The 14,752-nt window shown below is 40.4% G+C and overlaps 1 protein-coding gene across 20 annotated transcripts in view; it reads left to right on the top strand.

Annotated features, from left to right (window-relative positions):
• The window catches only part of TGFBR3 (transforming growth factor beta receptor 3), a 185,677-nt gene that overhangs the window by 130,149 nt on the left and 40,776 nt on the right, over positions 1–14,752 (top strand). For all 20 annotated transcript variants that reach the window (XR_003093613.1, XR_003093612.1, XR_003093610.1 and 17 more), the window contains exons 6-8: positions 241–424; positions 8,560–8,728; positions 11,161–11,308. Coding sequence is in view for 6 of the 20 variants with exons in the window: in XM_006021813.3 (XP_006021875.1) it covers positions 241–424; positions 8,560–8,728; positions 11,161–11,308 (501 nt within the window). In the remaining 14 variants the exon portion in view is untranslated. The remainder of the gene's footprint in view (positions 1–240; positions 425–8,559; positions 8,729–11,160; positions 11,309–14,752) is intronic.

Raw genomic sequence — 14,752 nt, 5'->3', positions numbered from 1 at the left:
AAGCACATGACTTCATGTTCTTTCAGACTAGTAGCTATTTAAAATGATTACATGGTTTCTGAACAGTTTTTTAAAATGTCCTTTAAACATTTTAAAACATGCAAATTAAGGCAAATACCTCTTATTCACCTGCAAAGAACATATTTCTTTATGGCAGATTAAATGTTTTTAAAATGTATGTATGTAGTTCTGTACCAGGTAAATATGTCACAATCAAAATTATATTTCTGTTCCCATTAGGTATCTGCAGGTTCCATTGTTCACTTTGAGAAAGGAAATTTCTCCTTGTTAGCAGAAACAGAAGAAAAGCCTTTCCCTCAAAGAAATGAACATCTGTTACAGTGGGCCCAAAAGGAATATGGAGCAGTTACATCTTTCACTGAACTCAAAATATCAAGAAACATTTACATCAAAGTGGGAGAAGGTAATTTTTTTTACAAAACAGAGCAATAGGCCAAATAGTAAGATATAAAATAATCATACTCTGCGTACTGCACGTTAATCATGAAATTCAGCTTTCAGTCCCTTAGAATAGTAACATGGTTAATGGATATGTTGGAGGAGGGGATCAACAAGCCTGAAAATCAGGCCAAGTATTTTGGTACTAGTATAAAGATGTTGGCATCTAAGGTTATACACCAACATTTGAAATTTTTAGCAAGAATCTTAGCGGCATCACATGTATCAGAAGTTGCACCAAGTGGTTATCCAGTCATCTTCACTATTCAGTTAAAAGACTGATCCTAAAACAGAAAAGTAGGGTTTTTTTCTTAGAAGCAAGGATATTTTGGGGATGATATATTTTGTCAGACCAACTGCATGGTTGGGAGAGATTTTAGACAAGCTAGAAAGGCTCCTTTCCTACCCACTCTGCTTTGGACAAAGAGTTTTCTTCCTTTTAACTTTTTAAAAGAAAGCTTGGATATGTTTGTGCTTCATAGCCCCAAGGAGTCAGCCTAGGTTAGAAGGTTGTGAGCTATTTCTTTCTTCTAGATGAAGTCCCTACACTCTCTGGCTAGGAACAGGCATTGCACACAATCTGGTTTAAGTGATCAGAAACTGGTTTAAACCTGTAACAGAACATAACTTCAGTGCACGTAAACCAGTTTCAAAATGGCTGAAACTAGTTTAAGATAAACATGGTTGAATTTAGTATCAGGCTTAACTGATATGGGTCAAACTGGTTTATGCAATGTCCCAGACCCCTTCCTGGTTTAAGTTAAACCAGAGTCCCCCAGCATCCCAGATGCTTTGCTCCAGAGAGGAGGGCTGACCCCACCCCTCTGCTTGCTCCCTAGCTGAAGCTCCAGCAGACTGCCACAGGGTTTTCCCCACTTCCCCTTGGAGCTGATCAGCAGGTCAGCTGGCAATGTCCCTCTGTTTCTTCCTTGGAAAAAACTGTTTAAGATGAACTTGAGCTAATGAGAGAGGCTTTTGTTTTCTTGATGGGCTGCTAGACGCTGTGTTTTCAGTTCCCTGCTGGCTCCCTCACCTGTCTGGTTTGCAGACCGTATGAAGAAGCAGGGAGATTGAAAAGCTCAGTATCATCAACAGATGCATGCACTGCACACAAGCAGTCCTCCTTCCCCCTCCCCCCTTTGCCTCAGACTGCTAGCTGGGGTCTGGCAACACTCCCGCCCCTTGAGCAGCAAGCAGGGAAAAGCCTGGGACTATCCAGGCCGGGTGGGGGTTTAAACCCTTCCTTAATTAGAGCATCCTGCCAGGCCTGGCCATGGCCCCCTTCAGCTCATTACAGTGGAAGGAAAGGGAGGGCTGCTCTAGCGCCCCCCAGCTTCTAGCCTGCAGACATGTGCTTTTTTCAGTCCAAAGGGAATGTCTGTGCACTTGCAAATCAATTCAACCTAGGCAGAGATTGAATCAATTCAGGCTCAGGATTTTTGAATGTCTGTCCCTAGTCTCTGAGTCTGGTCAGTGTCAAAATGGCTACTATTGTGCTGCTGCCCTACAAAACACTTAAGCACATGTTTATCAGCTCATCAAGAAGTTCTTAATGTTGGCCAAGGAAAATCTCTTTCTGACCACAATGACCTACATCTTCACCAAAAAAGCAAGGAGTTCTGAGGGAGCAATCTCCAATCTTCAAGAATCTGAATGAGTGGAGGGTAGCAGTTTATTTTGCATGCAGTCTTTGACATTAGAAAAGGCTGAACATTCTTCAAAGTTGTAGAAAGAAAGATGCCTTCATTTAGCAGCAGTGTAGCAATGTGGCCCAGGGCCTGGCGCAATGGGGCAGTGCTAGCTTCTGGTTATCACTGTGCCACTGGCATGGATGTATGGATGTCAGCAGAAATTGTTTTTTTGCCCTCCCTTTCTCCCCCCAAAATTGGCAGCTGTGTTAGTTGCCCTGATTGCCCCCACCCTAGTTATGCCACTGCCCTGAAGGCATAATCACAGTCTTAGAACAATATTGGTACAAAAAACAGGGTAAACATTATAGTGATAAAAAAGCATCAGTGAAGACTTACAACACCATGGTGTCCAGCTGTTGTAAAAATGGTTCACAGTGTTGTCCAGGAAAAACCTCCTTACAGTTCAGTGTCTGGGAAGAATGGATGCTTAATTCAGCAGTCTTGCCGCAGGAAAATTGGAAAAAAGTAAAAACCCACATGGTAATTTATGCAGTTAAAAATGAAGAAGGAAAAAAGCTATATGGAGAAAGTATTTCTGCCTAGGTACCTGCATGTGATCACTGTATTTCCTGAAGCAAGAGGTTTTCCCCCCAAAATCAGAACATGGTTGTCTTGGGTTTATCCAAAACCTGCCAAATTTCTATGGGGATTTCCCTGTTTGATTTCTGTTCTACTTGGCACCAGTCTAAGATTTTAATGCCAAAAAGTCATTCAGAAATATATTTATTAGTGTATTAAAGTAATCTGCCTTCACTGCTGCTCTTGGAACACGTGAGGTGGTGGTTATCCATATTCAGTATAGATGAACAATTAGGGGCCTCAAATTGCATTGAATTTTGTATGCTAATTAGCAAATCTCAAGTCAGATAAGCTAAATAGAAGTTTGCAACAGATTTAAAAATGTTGTAAGGCACAATCTAATTATGAATATCCAGACAAGATGGATATTGGCAAGCAACCAAGTTAAACATGTTTTCCAAGAGTTCTTGCTTAAGCTGAACTGTAAGCTGACTTGGATCTTAGGTTCAAACTATCTTTTAACTCCCTGCAAGATAGGAGGCTTGAGAGCTCAATTGAACAGAGGAATGAATAATCAGTTTTCTTCAGAGCAGGCAGCACAGTAACCAAAAGGTCCAGTACAGGCTGGGGACCAACTGACTAATCAGCAGCTCTGCAGAAAAGGACTTGGGGGTTACAGTGGACAATAAGCTGAATATGAGTCAAGAGTGTGCCCTTATTGTGAAGAAGACTAACGGGATGCTGGGCTGCATTAGTAGGAGCGTTGCCAGCAGTTGAGGGAAATGTTTATTCCTCTCTATTCAGCATTGGTGAGGCCACATCTGGAGTACTGTGTCCAGTTTGAGGGCCTCCACTATAGAAAAGATGTGGACAAATTGGAGAGAGTCCAGCAGAGGGCAGTGAAAAGTCTGGGGCACGTGACTTCTGAGAAGAGGCTGAGGTAACTGGGCTTATTTACTCCAGAGAAGAGAAGACTGAGGGGGGATTTAATAGCAACCTTCAACTACCTGAAAGCTGATTCCAAAGAGAATGGAGCTGGGCTGTTCTCAGTGGTGGCAGATGACAGAACAAGGAGCCATGGTCTCAAGTTGCAGCAGGGGAAGTTTAGGTTAGGTATCAGGAAGAACTTTTTTACTAGGAGGGTAGAAAAGCATCACAACAAGTTACCCAGAGAGGCTGTAGAGTCTCTATCCTTGGAGGTTTTTAAGACTTGGCTAGATAAAGCGATGGCTGGGATGATCTAGTTTGGGGTGTTCCTGCTTTGAGCAGGGGGTTGGACTGGATGACCTCCTGAGATCCCTTCCAACACTAATTTTCTATGATTCTATGATCCCCCTGAGAAGACCCATTAGAGACAGTCTCCCTATTGCAAAGCATGATTAAAAAAAACACTCAAGAAACTAAATAATGAATTTGAAAAAAAAAAATCAGTTTACACCGGTTTAGAGATTTCAGTCTTTTAATGAGTCGGATTGGCCTACCTATCATCATATCCTGCAAGGTGCTGTTGGCTCCTGGAAAGAGATGGACATCCTCAACTTCTATTGCCACCAGTTTGATTCAGTAGTGCTCAACACTTCATAGGTGGCCAGTTTTTGTCACTTTTATTGATATTGAATAACACCTTACTAAAGTCGTATTGATTTCACTAGGGCTGTTCATGTGGTAAGCTACTGCTCAGTTTTACTCATGTTGGCAGAAGCTGAAATAGGAAGAGCTTGATGCTTTGGAGGTACAGGGCTTAACTGAATACATTTGATCTGAAAATTGAGGCCGCAGAAGAAAGACAAGCATGTGAAGAAGAAAGATCTTTTTAGGTCTAGGTCCTTTGTGACGTGCAAAACCAAGCCAACACACTTGTGAAGCAAGGAAGGCCTAGTTGCTGAGTCAAGGATTGGGCATCTAGAAAATAGGACTGGGAACATACAAATGTTGGGAATTCCATTCAGCAAGGATATAATGGGACTAGATTACACCAGCACGGTGAGAGTTTAAACAGATTGGAATGAGGGCTTGGGCCAAGGGAATGCATTTGAAATAGCTTTAGAAATGAAGAGAGGACCAGAAATGAATGGTAAGATGTATATGAATAAAGTGGACTGTGATTAGCATTACCAAACTGCAGAGGATTTGTGTAGCACCTTTCTGTAGTGACCTGCTAGGAGGAGTAATCTTGACACAGACCTCAACCAGCAACACACAATAGTAAAAGTCACTTTAATTCCCTATCCTGCAAAATTTAGTGTAACCTGTAATAACAAAACATACGTTTGCTGCTAGGTGAAAGGTAATATTGAACAATGCTGGTGTTGAAGCTGAAACTTCTGACCCTAGCTCCAGGGGTGGTTAGCATTGTTTAACAAATGGCATGTTGAATATTGTTAGTGTAGAAACTGTTTGTCAGACTACTTAATTATTGTAGTTGGTGGTTTTAAGTCCAGAAATCCTTTGAGAAATAATTTCATAAATGCTGGGGCACTTGCCTTTTAGTTATTTTTTGTCAGTTGGGGAAGGCAGGTGAGGGATTTGAGGTAGATAATTGTGCCATACCTCATGGTTTTCAGGGTTATTGCTTTATATATTTCACTGAATTGATACCAAGTCTTTCTCTGATAAAATCCCCAGAATTTTCCATTGAATTTTTAGTAGCTGGGGATTATTACTTGGTATCACATTTACCTTTTTCTGTGTTTGAGTGGGGATTATTACTTGGTATCACATTTACCTTCTGCTGTGTTTGACCTGCCACGACTTCACTTCACTTGGCCATGTGAAGACCCCTCCAAGCTTCCCCTCAGTCTCCTTACACAGAAAATTGTACAAGCTGACCAGTATTTTCACAGTAATTTTAAATTTCCCTTGGTAAAACTGAGACTCTGAGCTCTTGCTAATACTTGGAACTAGCAGCCTGCAGAATAAAACAAAAACCCGGAGTTAGAGACACTCCTCAGCCTGCTCCTAGTCTGAAATCCCTAACTTTTCTCTCCTCCTAACCTTAGACTGAAATAAAAGTTCCAGTTGGATGGAATTTTTATTGCTGAATTAGAAGTACTTGGCAATAGCAGTTTATCATGGCAAGGTGATAACTGATTAATGGCTCTGGTATTCATAAAAAGTCTCCTGATACCAGGGGTATTTTGTTTGAGCTGGTATGCTCAAACTGTGTCCAATTTAGGAGCCACATTGGCCAGAAAGCTGAGGGTAACACCTAATTTGTGCAGAGTGGAGCAGAAGGCAGCTGTCCTCATCTTTAAAATGGAGGTGCTGCCCACAGAAACTACAGGTCCCACTATACCATATTCAGTCTTCATCCAAGTAACTTGGCAAACACTGAAGATGAAGAAAGTTGCCAGCTGTGATGCAGTGCTGTAGTAGGTACTCTGTGATAAATGCTGCTCCAAGACATCCCTGTATTCTGACCAGACACATGACCTTGTATTATTCCCTGATATTTCACAATAAATCCTATACTACAGTGCTGTTGTTTGGAGATTAGAGGAAAATAGAGAGACCATCAGCCAACCAGTTGGTAACTTTTTAATCCATTAAATAGATTGTTACAACACTGCATTGAATCTCTTAAGCAACTAAATAGGCCCCAAACTAAAAAGTAATAATCAACAACAGATAGCTTGGGGCTCTTTTCCACTTCCATTACAGTCAGGGGTTTGTTTATTAACTGTGACAAGAGTAAACAGCATTTACTAGGAGGAAAAAGAAGAAACTGTACGTATGCATTGGACAACCAGTGAAGTGGAGTTAAAATAAGCAGCAGAGGGGAAGTGTACTATTGAGAAGAGGCCCTGTATGGGGAGCCTCTGTGCTGATGGCAGCAAGAGAAACAGGCTGATTGAAAATTCCAGACTGTTAAATAAGATGCTTGGAACAGGAATCAAGTCTTTTGCAATGGCTAATGACAGCATATGTGGTGATCATCCACAACATCTTAAGAGCCGGTTCTTCTGTGGCATGAAATGTATTGCAGAGCTGCTGCTGTTAATTAAATATCTATTATCTGTATGTATAGATAAATTTGAATTCAGTATGGATCAGCTCAGAATCATTTTCCATCCTTTGCTATGTGGGAGGAGTTGGCAGAATTGCAGCTACATTCAGGGCTCATCTGGCAGGGCACATAACAGATGTTAGGGGAGTGCTTTTTTGGGCAGCTGAAAAAGTTATAGCCTCATATAGTTTTCAGAGAAGGTTTCTCTAGAGAAGAAAGCAAAGTTAATATTCAAAGGCCATTGTGTGTAGAATGAGGATAAGGAGGCTCCTCTAGCTGTTTACACAATACCTAGGAATTGAAGGAGTGTCCAGTCTCTGCAAGAAATTGGGTACCAAACCAAAAGCAGTTTGGTTTAAAGAACCAGACATTAAAAGTAGTTTCAATTTAGTTTCTATTTGCCTGCCCACAATTTAGCTTGTACAATGCCCTGCATTTGCTTCATTTGTTGGTCATCTTGTACCTGATTGTGGAAAGCAGCCTTTTGATTAAAGCAAAGAGCTATGAACCAGGAGTTTAATTCTATCTTTGCTATAGACTTCATGTATGATCTTGGATATGGCACTTGGTTCTTTTATGCCACACTTTGCCCATATCTCACTGGATAGCTCGAGGATTAAGTCATATGGTAAAACATCTTTGTGTCTTTGAATGAAGGGTCTCATAGACATGCAGGGTATTATTATTTCGAAATGGAAAAACTGATAGTAGGAGTGAAGTTTTGTAGAACTAATTTAAGAATTTATCCTGCTGACCATTGCTTCTGTTTTGCATCACAGACCCAAGTGATCATCACTGAAAGGAATTCTATTTACTAGATCTGCCCTAGAATCACCTCCTCCATGTTTGTGTTTTATAAGCACAATTTCCATATTTAAAAATATTTTCCCCTTCCTTCTTGCTGTATGAAAGTCCCCACTCATAGGGGAAATGGAGTGCATGTTTCGAAAACACCGGAGCTGACTACACAGAGTGTAGTCAAGTGCACAGAATATGAGAACTGAAAAGACTTTCTCTGATTTCATTGACTAATAATAATCTTAAGTGTTACTAGTGATGAGAGTGAACACATTTTCAGAGGGAAGGAAAATATTGCTCTGATGGTAGCTCTTTTAAAAGTTTTCTGTTAGATTCAGAAGAGAAAATCCACAGATTATCAATACTGTGTTCCTTTGAAGTTTACTATACCTTGCATTCCAGTGCACCTGCTTTCAAGTGTTTCTTTTCTGGGTTTTCTATTACGAAAAACTCAATCAGCAAATGGAAATTGTATGAATTTAAAATCATTTGCATATTTTACTTCAGAAACAACCTGTACTCTTGAAATCCTGACCCTCATTTTTAAAGATTATATTGATTTTTATCGTCCATACATATGATACAGGATTCCCATCACCATGAATCAGGAATCTTTACCAGGAAGAAGTAAATTTTTGCCAGCAAGGCAAGGACCATTTTTTTTCATTCTTCTATAGTAGGAGTGGTGTTCACTTTCTAGGATTATCTGGGCAGATTTTATTTGAATAATTCCAGATCATTACAGAGCCACAAGGTATTGGTGGTGCCATTGTGTCTCTTGTTCTTTCTCAGTTATTTTGGGTTTTTCCCCTAAAGATCTGAATCTTGGTAGAGGGCTATTAGAGGTGCTTTGTTGCTGTAATGTACAGAAGAAGCCAAAGAGGCTGTTCTTGTGGACCTTTTTGGACAAATGTATATTAGACGGTTGCCTGTAGTCTCTGGGGACTGAACACACTGATCCTGGCAGTCCCTTCTTCTCCCATGTTCCTAAGCATATTGCTGTATTTAAATGGAAAGTGCACTTATCTATGTATTTGTATATATGTGTACGTGTGTGTGTTTTTCTTTTGTTTTTTCCCCTTCCAGATCAAGTGTTTCCTCCCACATGTAATATTGAAAAGAACTTTCTCTCTCTTAACTACCTTGCGGGCTATCTTCAGCCAAAAATGGCAGAAGGATGCCTTTTGTCTAATACAGGCCAAGAAAGAGAGATTCATATTATTGAATTAATCACTCCAAATTCCAATCCATACAGGTAAAGTATCTGCTAATTGAATAAAGTAATATTTTATGGATTAGACACTAGAGTTAATTTCTGACAAATAGCAGAATTTTATTAAGTCAATAAGACAGCTAGCTCATCATATGAAGTAATTATAGAGTTTGATTCTTTATGTTTAAACTAGGTATATTTCAGATGTTTAGGCCACAAAGGATATTAGGACTGGATGCTGCTGTTATTTCCTGTATAAGCATGTCCAGTTTCCATGGGTTCTGACCATCAAGGGTCAAAAAATTTGGTGATGGGGGAATGGTGGCCATTCCCCGGTTCCAAATTTCCAGACCCACAGGGAGCCCTGTGAGCTGGATAGTGCAGCCCTGTACACTAGGTTGGGCATGTAGGGTACAGTCCCAGCATGCAGAGCCCAGTAGGGACACACGTGGTGGGTGGAGGTGGTATGGGGCCAGACCTAGATGCAGAGCCAAAGGGAGGCAATGCGGGGCCTGATCCAGCCTGTGGACTGACCCCATGCTACTCACTTGGCCCATGGAGCCCAAAACCTGACCACCACTAGAACAAATCATATAATATCCTTATGCTTTGATGTCAAGATCAGTATAGCAGTAGAAGTTACTTGACTTAGGTAATAACTGTATAGTACTATGAAGATTTACATACAGTGAGATTTTTTCAAAAGCTTTTGGTCTTTCCATCAAAATCAATGGCAAAACACCCTTAGAAGACTTCAAGGGAAGCAGAATTAGGTGAATGAAGGATATTTTAGAAAATCTCATGTGTAAACCCTAGATAAGCACTAAATGTTGTTGTTGTTCATAAAATATGTATTTCACTGTCAGCCTGACTTAAGCAACTTAAATACTTTCCCACTAGTACCAGGAAATGCATATTCCTTAGAATGAAAATAAGTTAGCATTTACTTACCAAAAAGCCATGCAGCTCTCTAAAGATTACCCATTTTTGTTCCAATTTAGTTATGACAATTCCATTAGGGACAAATCCAGCCACTGAGCAGTAAAATTGGAAAAGCCCCATTGCACAAAGAAGCTGGATTTGGGGGGAGGAAAGGGGTTACATCCCACTGCACAATGCTGAAACTGAGCTCTGCAGATTGTTCCTTACATGACAGTGCCTGGAAAGTTTAAGGAAGGCTGGGGCATGATAGGGGCAGGGAAGGATTGAAACAAAATTCAGCTGCTGCATGACATGAGTGGGATCTGTAGAAGACTGCTTCAGTTACTGCCTTGAAGAATATATATTGTCCTATATGGTCCATCCTCACCACTAGTCCCCTGCAGAGATACCAGTAACAGTCCTCTGCCTGGACTGAACTCTTGAGTCTTGATTTTGGCTGAAAGTACATAATGGGAGTTTGTTTTTTCAAATTGCCAAATGTTCTTAGTTAAGATATTCTGCTAGTAAAATTTAAGATAAAAGGGAGAAAGCATTCTAAGTCAATGCCTGCTTCAGTCTTATTGTATGTCCAAATGTCCTTATTAAAGGAGCAGTTTCCTGCACAAAGTGCATGTCCACTGAGCCATTTAAAACCAACAGAAACTAATGGGTATGTGTATATAAGTACAGAAGATAAGATGAAGGCATATTTAATCAAACTCCATAATTTTAGCTAAACCCATTATTTGGCAACCAAACACATTTTTATTATCTATAACTGTAGAATCATGCTGGATGTGGAGATTTTTCTATTGAATTTACATTGTGCATGAGATGTTATTGCTGGGTAGAAATCCATTTGCTCTACTTATTTTACTGAGCTCCTAAAAATCTGGACTGTATTCATCAATTTTCCAGCAATCAGTAGGCTGGACATCTGTTTTCTTTTCTTTTTAAAATAACTATATATCCAGAAGCATTGGAAACTAAACACGACAGTGTAATAATTTTACAGCATGTGCAAAATTCTAAGCAAAAATAATTTCCATAGTTTAGCTGCACCGGCAGATATACTCTCAAAATATATTTTTAATACTGTTCCTTGTTGCTGAAGTTGCCTTCTTTAATTTTTTAGGCATGAAAGTGTATTTTGTTCTTCAGTGTGTACACAGCTATTTTGGTTTCCTGGTGGTATGTCTATATATTGTCATGATGAAATGAGAAAAAGTACTTATTGTACAAAGCAAACTGCTAGTGCTTTAGTTGAATACTATTCAACCATCGGCCAGAATAAGTAACAAACTTTCTGTAAATATAAGAAAAACACTGAATGATATTTACTAGTCTAAAAAATATTTGTTTCTGTTGTTTTGTAGAATCATTTTAGCATGTCTGGAATAACAATCTGTTTTGCACATGTTGTGTTGTCTGGGATAATCTCCAGCATTTTAATCAGCTGGCCAGACACTGGAAACATGATGGATTGGAAGAAGGTTGATAGCTGAAAATTTCTGGCATTCTGATCTTTCTTTGTCTTTATTTTCCACATACAGTGCTTTCCAGGTGGATATAATCATTGACATTAGACCATCTCAACCAGAGGCCAAGCTTGTCAGGGACCTCATACTTATCCTCAAGTGTAAAAAGTCTGTCAATTGGGTTATCAAGTCACATGATGTGCAGGGAAAACTGGAAGTGATTGTAAGTTGATTAAGGCACCTCATTATTTTCAAGAATTATCATGCTGTTAACAGTTTATGCTTTATATGAATGAGTAAGAGTACAATAATATCTGCTCAGTAAATGTCTTCTTTTTAGCTGCTGTCACTGAGTTACTAGCATTTCTCACTCAGTGAAGTATTGCCTATATAGAGAAGAATATCAATACAAAAGAGTTCTTTAGCCAAGATGTCACCAGTAGCAAAGGAACAGTGAAGTTACTTGTATCTTGTATCATGAGATGTATGCCCTGCAGATTCCTTATATATTGAAGAATATGTTCACTTATTTGCCAGTATTTCAGTGAGTGAATTCTCAGAAGTTCATCTCAGAAGCTGGAGAAAATGCCTACAAGTACAAACTCAGTGATCATGACCACTCATTATATATCCACATCTTCTGCTTATGACGTAGCAACCTCAGGCTCTGTATCTTGCTGGCTCTTCTGCCCTTAGAAAACTTTTGGTCAGGTGGTTCTCTCTGCAGCCTGAGCAGAAAGTACAGGCTTGCAAAAGTTTTCAAACTAAGGTAGCAAAAATCCATATTTAAGCATAGTTGGAAATTCAGAGTTAGACTGACTTGCCTTCCTATGCAACTACACAGCTCAGCACCATCTCTTCTAAGAATTTAATTATTTCTGCTGAAAAATAGTTTGATCTTGCCCACACCAACAGCATGGCCTATTTCTGTCATATTTGATCAATTGTTTTGCAGGTTTATAGTTAAGCAAAATAAGCGAAATATGTTTGTTGGGGGCCAGCCCATTAACCTAGTAGTTAAGCACTGTGTAACCTGAGGATACTTTTTTGAATTACATCTAGATTTATAAGCTTCTTGCTTTACTTGGCAATTTTCCCCTCTGGACTGACAAGCCCCAGAGAGCTGAATCTAGATCTCCTGAGTTTGAAGAATGGTAGATGGCAACAGTGTCTTGGGAGTGAGGGAATTTAAAGGGGAAAACAGAAGGGAGGCTCAGAAAATAAAAGAAAAAAGTGATCCATGATGAATGACATTTCAGAGACTTACTTCCATGCCTGTGTGTATCCTTCTCTTGTGGAAGGATGAAGGTATTCTGGCCAAACAGCTGGTCAGTCAGATGTGTTAAGAGAAAATAGTTACTTGAGTTAGCACATTCATTAACCTAGAGACCATGAAAACTTTGAATTTTACATCCTCATTAAGAATCATGATGTAGAATTCACTGTTGTACGTTTTGCACTTGGCAGTATGCGTTTTTATGGGGCAATTTTTGTGTGTTAAGAATTGCATGTAATTCCTTTGTGTACTCATGGGCGTCTAGAACCCTGAATTTCATGTGCTTAAAGCTACCTGAAATTCATTGATATTTCAGGCTTATAAACTTGCTGGGATATGAAATCCTGAAGGACAGTACAATGTCTAAAATATTTATTGGGTGTTAAGAGCCAATGTGTTGCCTATCTTCAAGAAAGGGAGGAAAGTGGATCCGGCAAACTACAGGCCCATCAGCCTGACCTCTATCTTGGGAAAGGTCTTAGAAAAGATTATTAATGAGGCCATTCTCAACAGACTGGCCAACGGCAACTTCCTGAGGGATAGCCAGCATGGGTTTGTTATGGGTAGCTCTTGCTTGACCAATCTTATCTCCTTCTACGACAGGGTGACCTATCACCTGAACAAGGGAGAGGAGATTGATGTCATATATCTTGACTTCAAAAAAGCCTTCGATCTGGTATCCCATGATCACCTCTTGGCAAAACTGGCCAACTGCGGCCTCGGGTCCACCACGATCCACTGGCTGGGGAATTGGCTCCGTGGTCGGACCCAGATAGTGGTGGTTGGGGAATTGGCTCCGTGGTTGGACCTAGAGGGTGGTGGTTGACGAAAGTCAATCATCGTGGTGCCCTGTGACCAGTGGGGTCCCCCAAGGCTCTGTCTTTGGATCTGTTTTGTTCAACATCTTCATTAATGATGTGGACATTGGAGTCAGAAGCGGACTGGCCAAGTTCGCTGATGATACCAAACTCTGAGGTAAAGCATCCACACCTGAGGACAGGAGGGCGATCCAGGCTGATCTTGACAGGCTCAAGAAATGGGTGGATGAGAACCTTATGGTGTTTAACACTGAAAAATGCAAGGTTCTCCACCTTGGGAGGAAAAACCTGTACCATCCTTATAAGCTTGGCAGTGCTACGCTGGTTAGCACTATGGATGAAAGGGACTTGGGGGTCATGATTGACCACAAGATGAATATGAGCCTTCAGTGTGATGCTGTGGCCAGTAAAGCAAGCAAAACACTGGCTTGCATCCATAGATGCTTCTCAAGCAAATCCCAGGACGTCATTCTCCCCTTGTACTCGGCCTTGGTGAGGCCGCAGCTGGAGTACTGCATCCAGTTTTGGGCTCTTCAATTCAAAAAGGATGTGGAGAAGCTTGAGAGAGTCCAGAGACGAGCCACGCGCATGATCAGAGGTCAGGAAAACAGACCTTATGATGACAGGCTGAGAGCTATGGGACTCTTCAGCCTGGAAAAGCGCAGGCTCAGGGGTGATCTGATGGCCACCTATACGTTTATCAAGGGTGTTCACCAGGATCTGGGGGGATGATTTTTCACCAGAGCACCCCAAGCAATGACAAGGTCGAACGGTTATAAACTTCAGCAAGACTGTTTCAGGCTGGACATAAGGAAGAATTTCTTCACTATCCAAGCCCCCAAGGTCTGGAATAGCCTGCCACCGGAGGTGGTTCATGCACCTACATTGAATGCCTTCAAGAGAAGTTTGGATGCTTATTTTGCTGGGATCCTATGACCCCAGCTGACTTCCTGCCCCTTGGGCAGGGAGCTGGACTCGATCTTTCAAGGTCCCTTCCAGGCCTAATGTCTATGAAATCTAAGAGCAAAGTGCATGACTATTAAACTTATTATCATTCAATGAAATAATAAACAAAGAGAGATTGAGTTATTTCTTTCTGTAGTGGAAAGTACAGTGTAATTTTTTTCTTTCAGAATAACCAAAAGAGAAAACAATTTTATACTTTCAAATGTTAAGTCAAAATCTTATATTCAGGATAGAATTTTTGAGCAAATCTTTCTCCCACCTGCATTTAGATGGATGTTTCCCTTTCTGAATATGTGCTTCATCTTTCACAATAAAGCAGTGAAAAATTGTATGCCCCCTTCTCATTCAAAAAGACTGCAAATTACAGTGCTCATCTAAGAATCAAACTGTTTATTTCTCAATGCAGCTGAAGTCCTTTCCAAGCCCAATTTTAGAAAATGCATAAAAATGTTAGTAAACAATTAGGTAATGTTTCATGGTGTTCTTTTTTATTAGCTGAACCAGTTCCGTACTTTTCAATTTTCCTAATGTCTTGCCCTCAGCATAAGTAACAGTTGTCCCGGGGGAAGAGATTGGCAAACTCAGAGTGAAAGGTGAATACTAAGCT

This window comes from Alligator sinensis, unplaced genomic scaffold (assembly GCF_000455745.1).
Source record: "Alligator sinensis unplaced genomic scaffold, ASM45574v1 scaffold199_1, whole genome shotgun sequence".
In the NCBI taxonomy this organism is placed as follows: Eukaryota; Metazoa; Chordata; order Crocodylia; family Alligatoridae; genus Alligator; species Alligator sinensis.
Note: the sequence above shows the minus strand (reverse complement) of the source record. Positions and strands in the feature narration are given on the sequence as shown.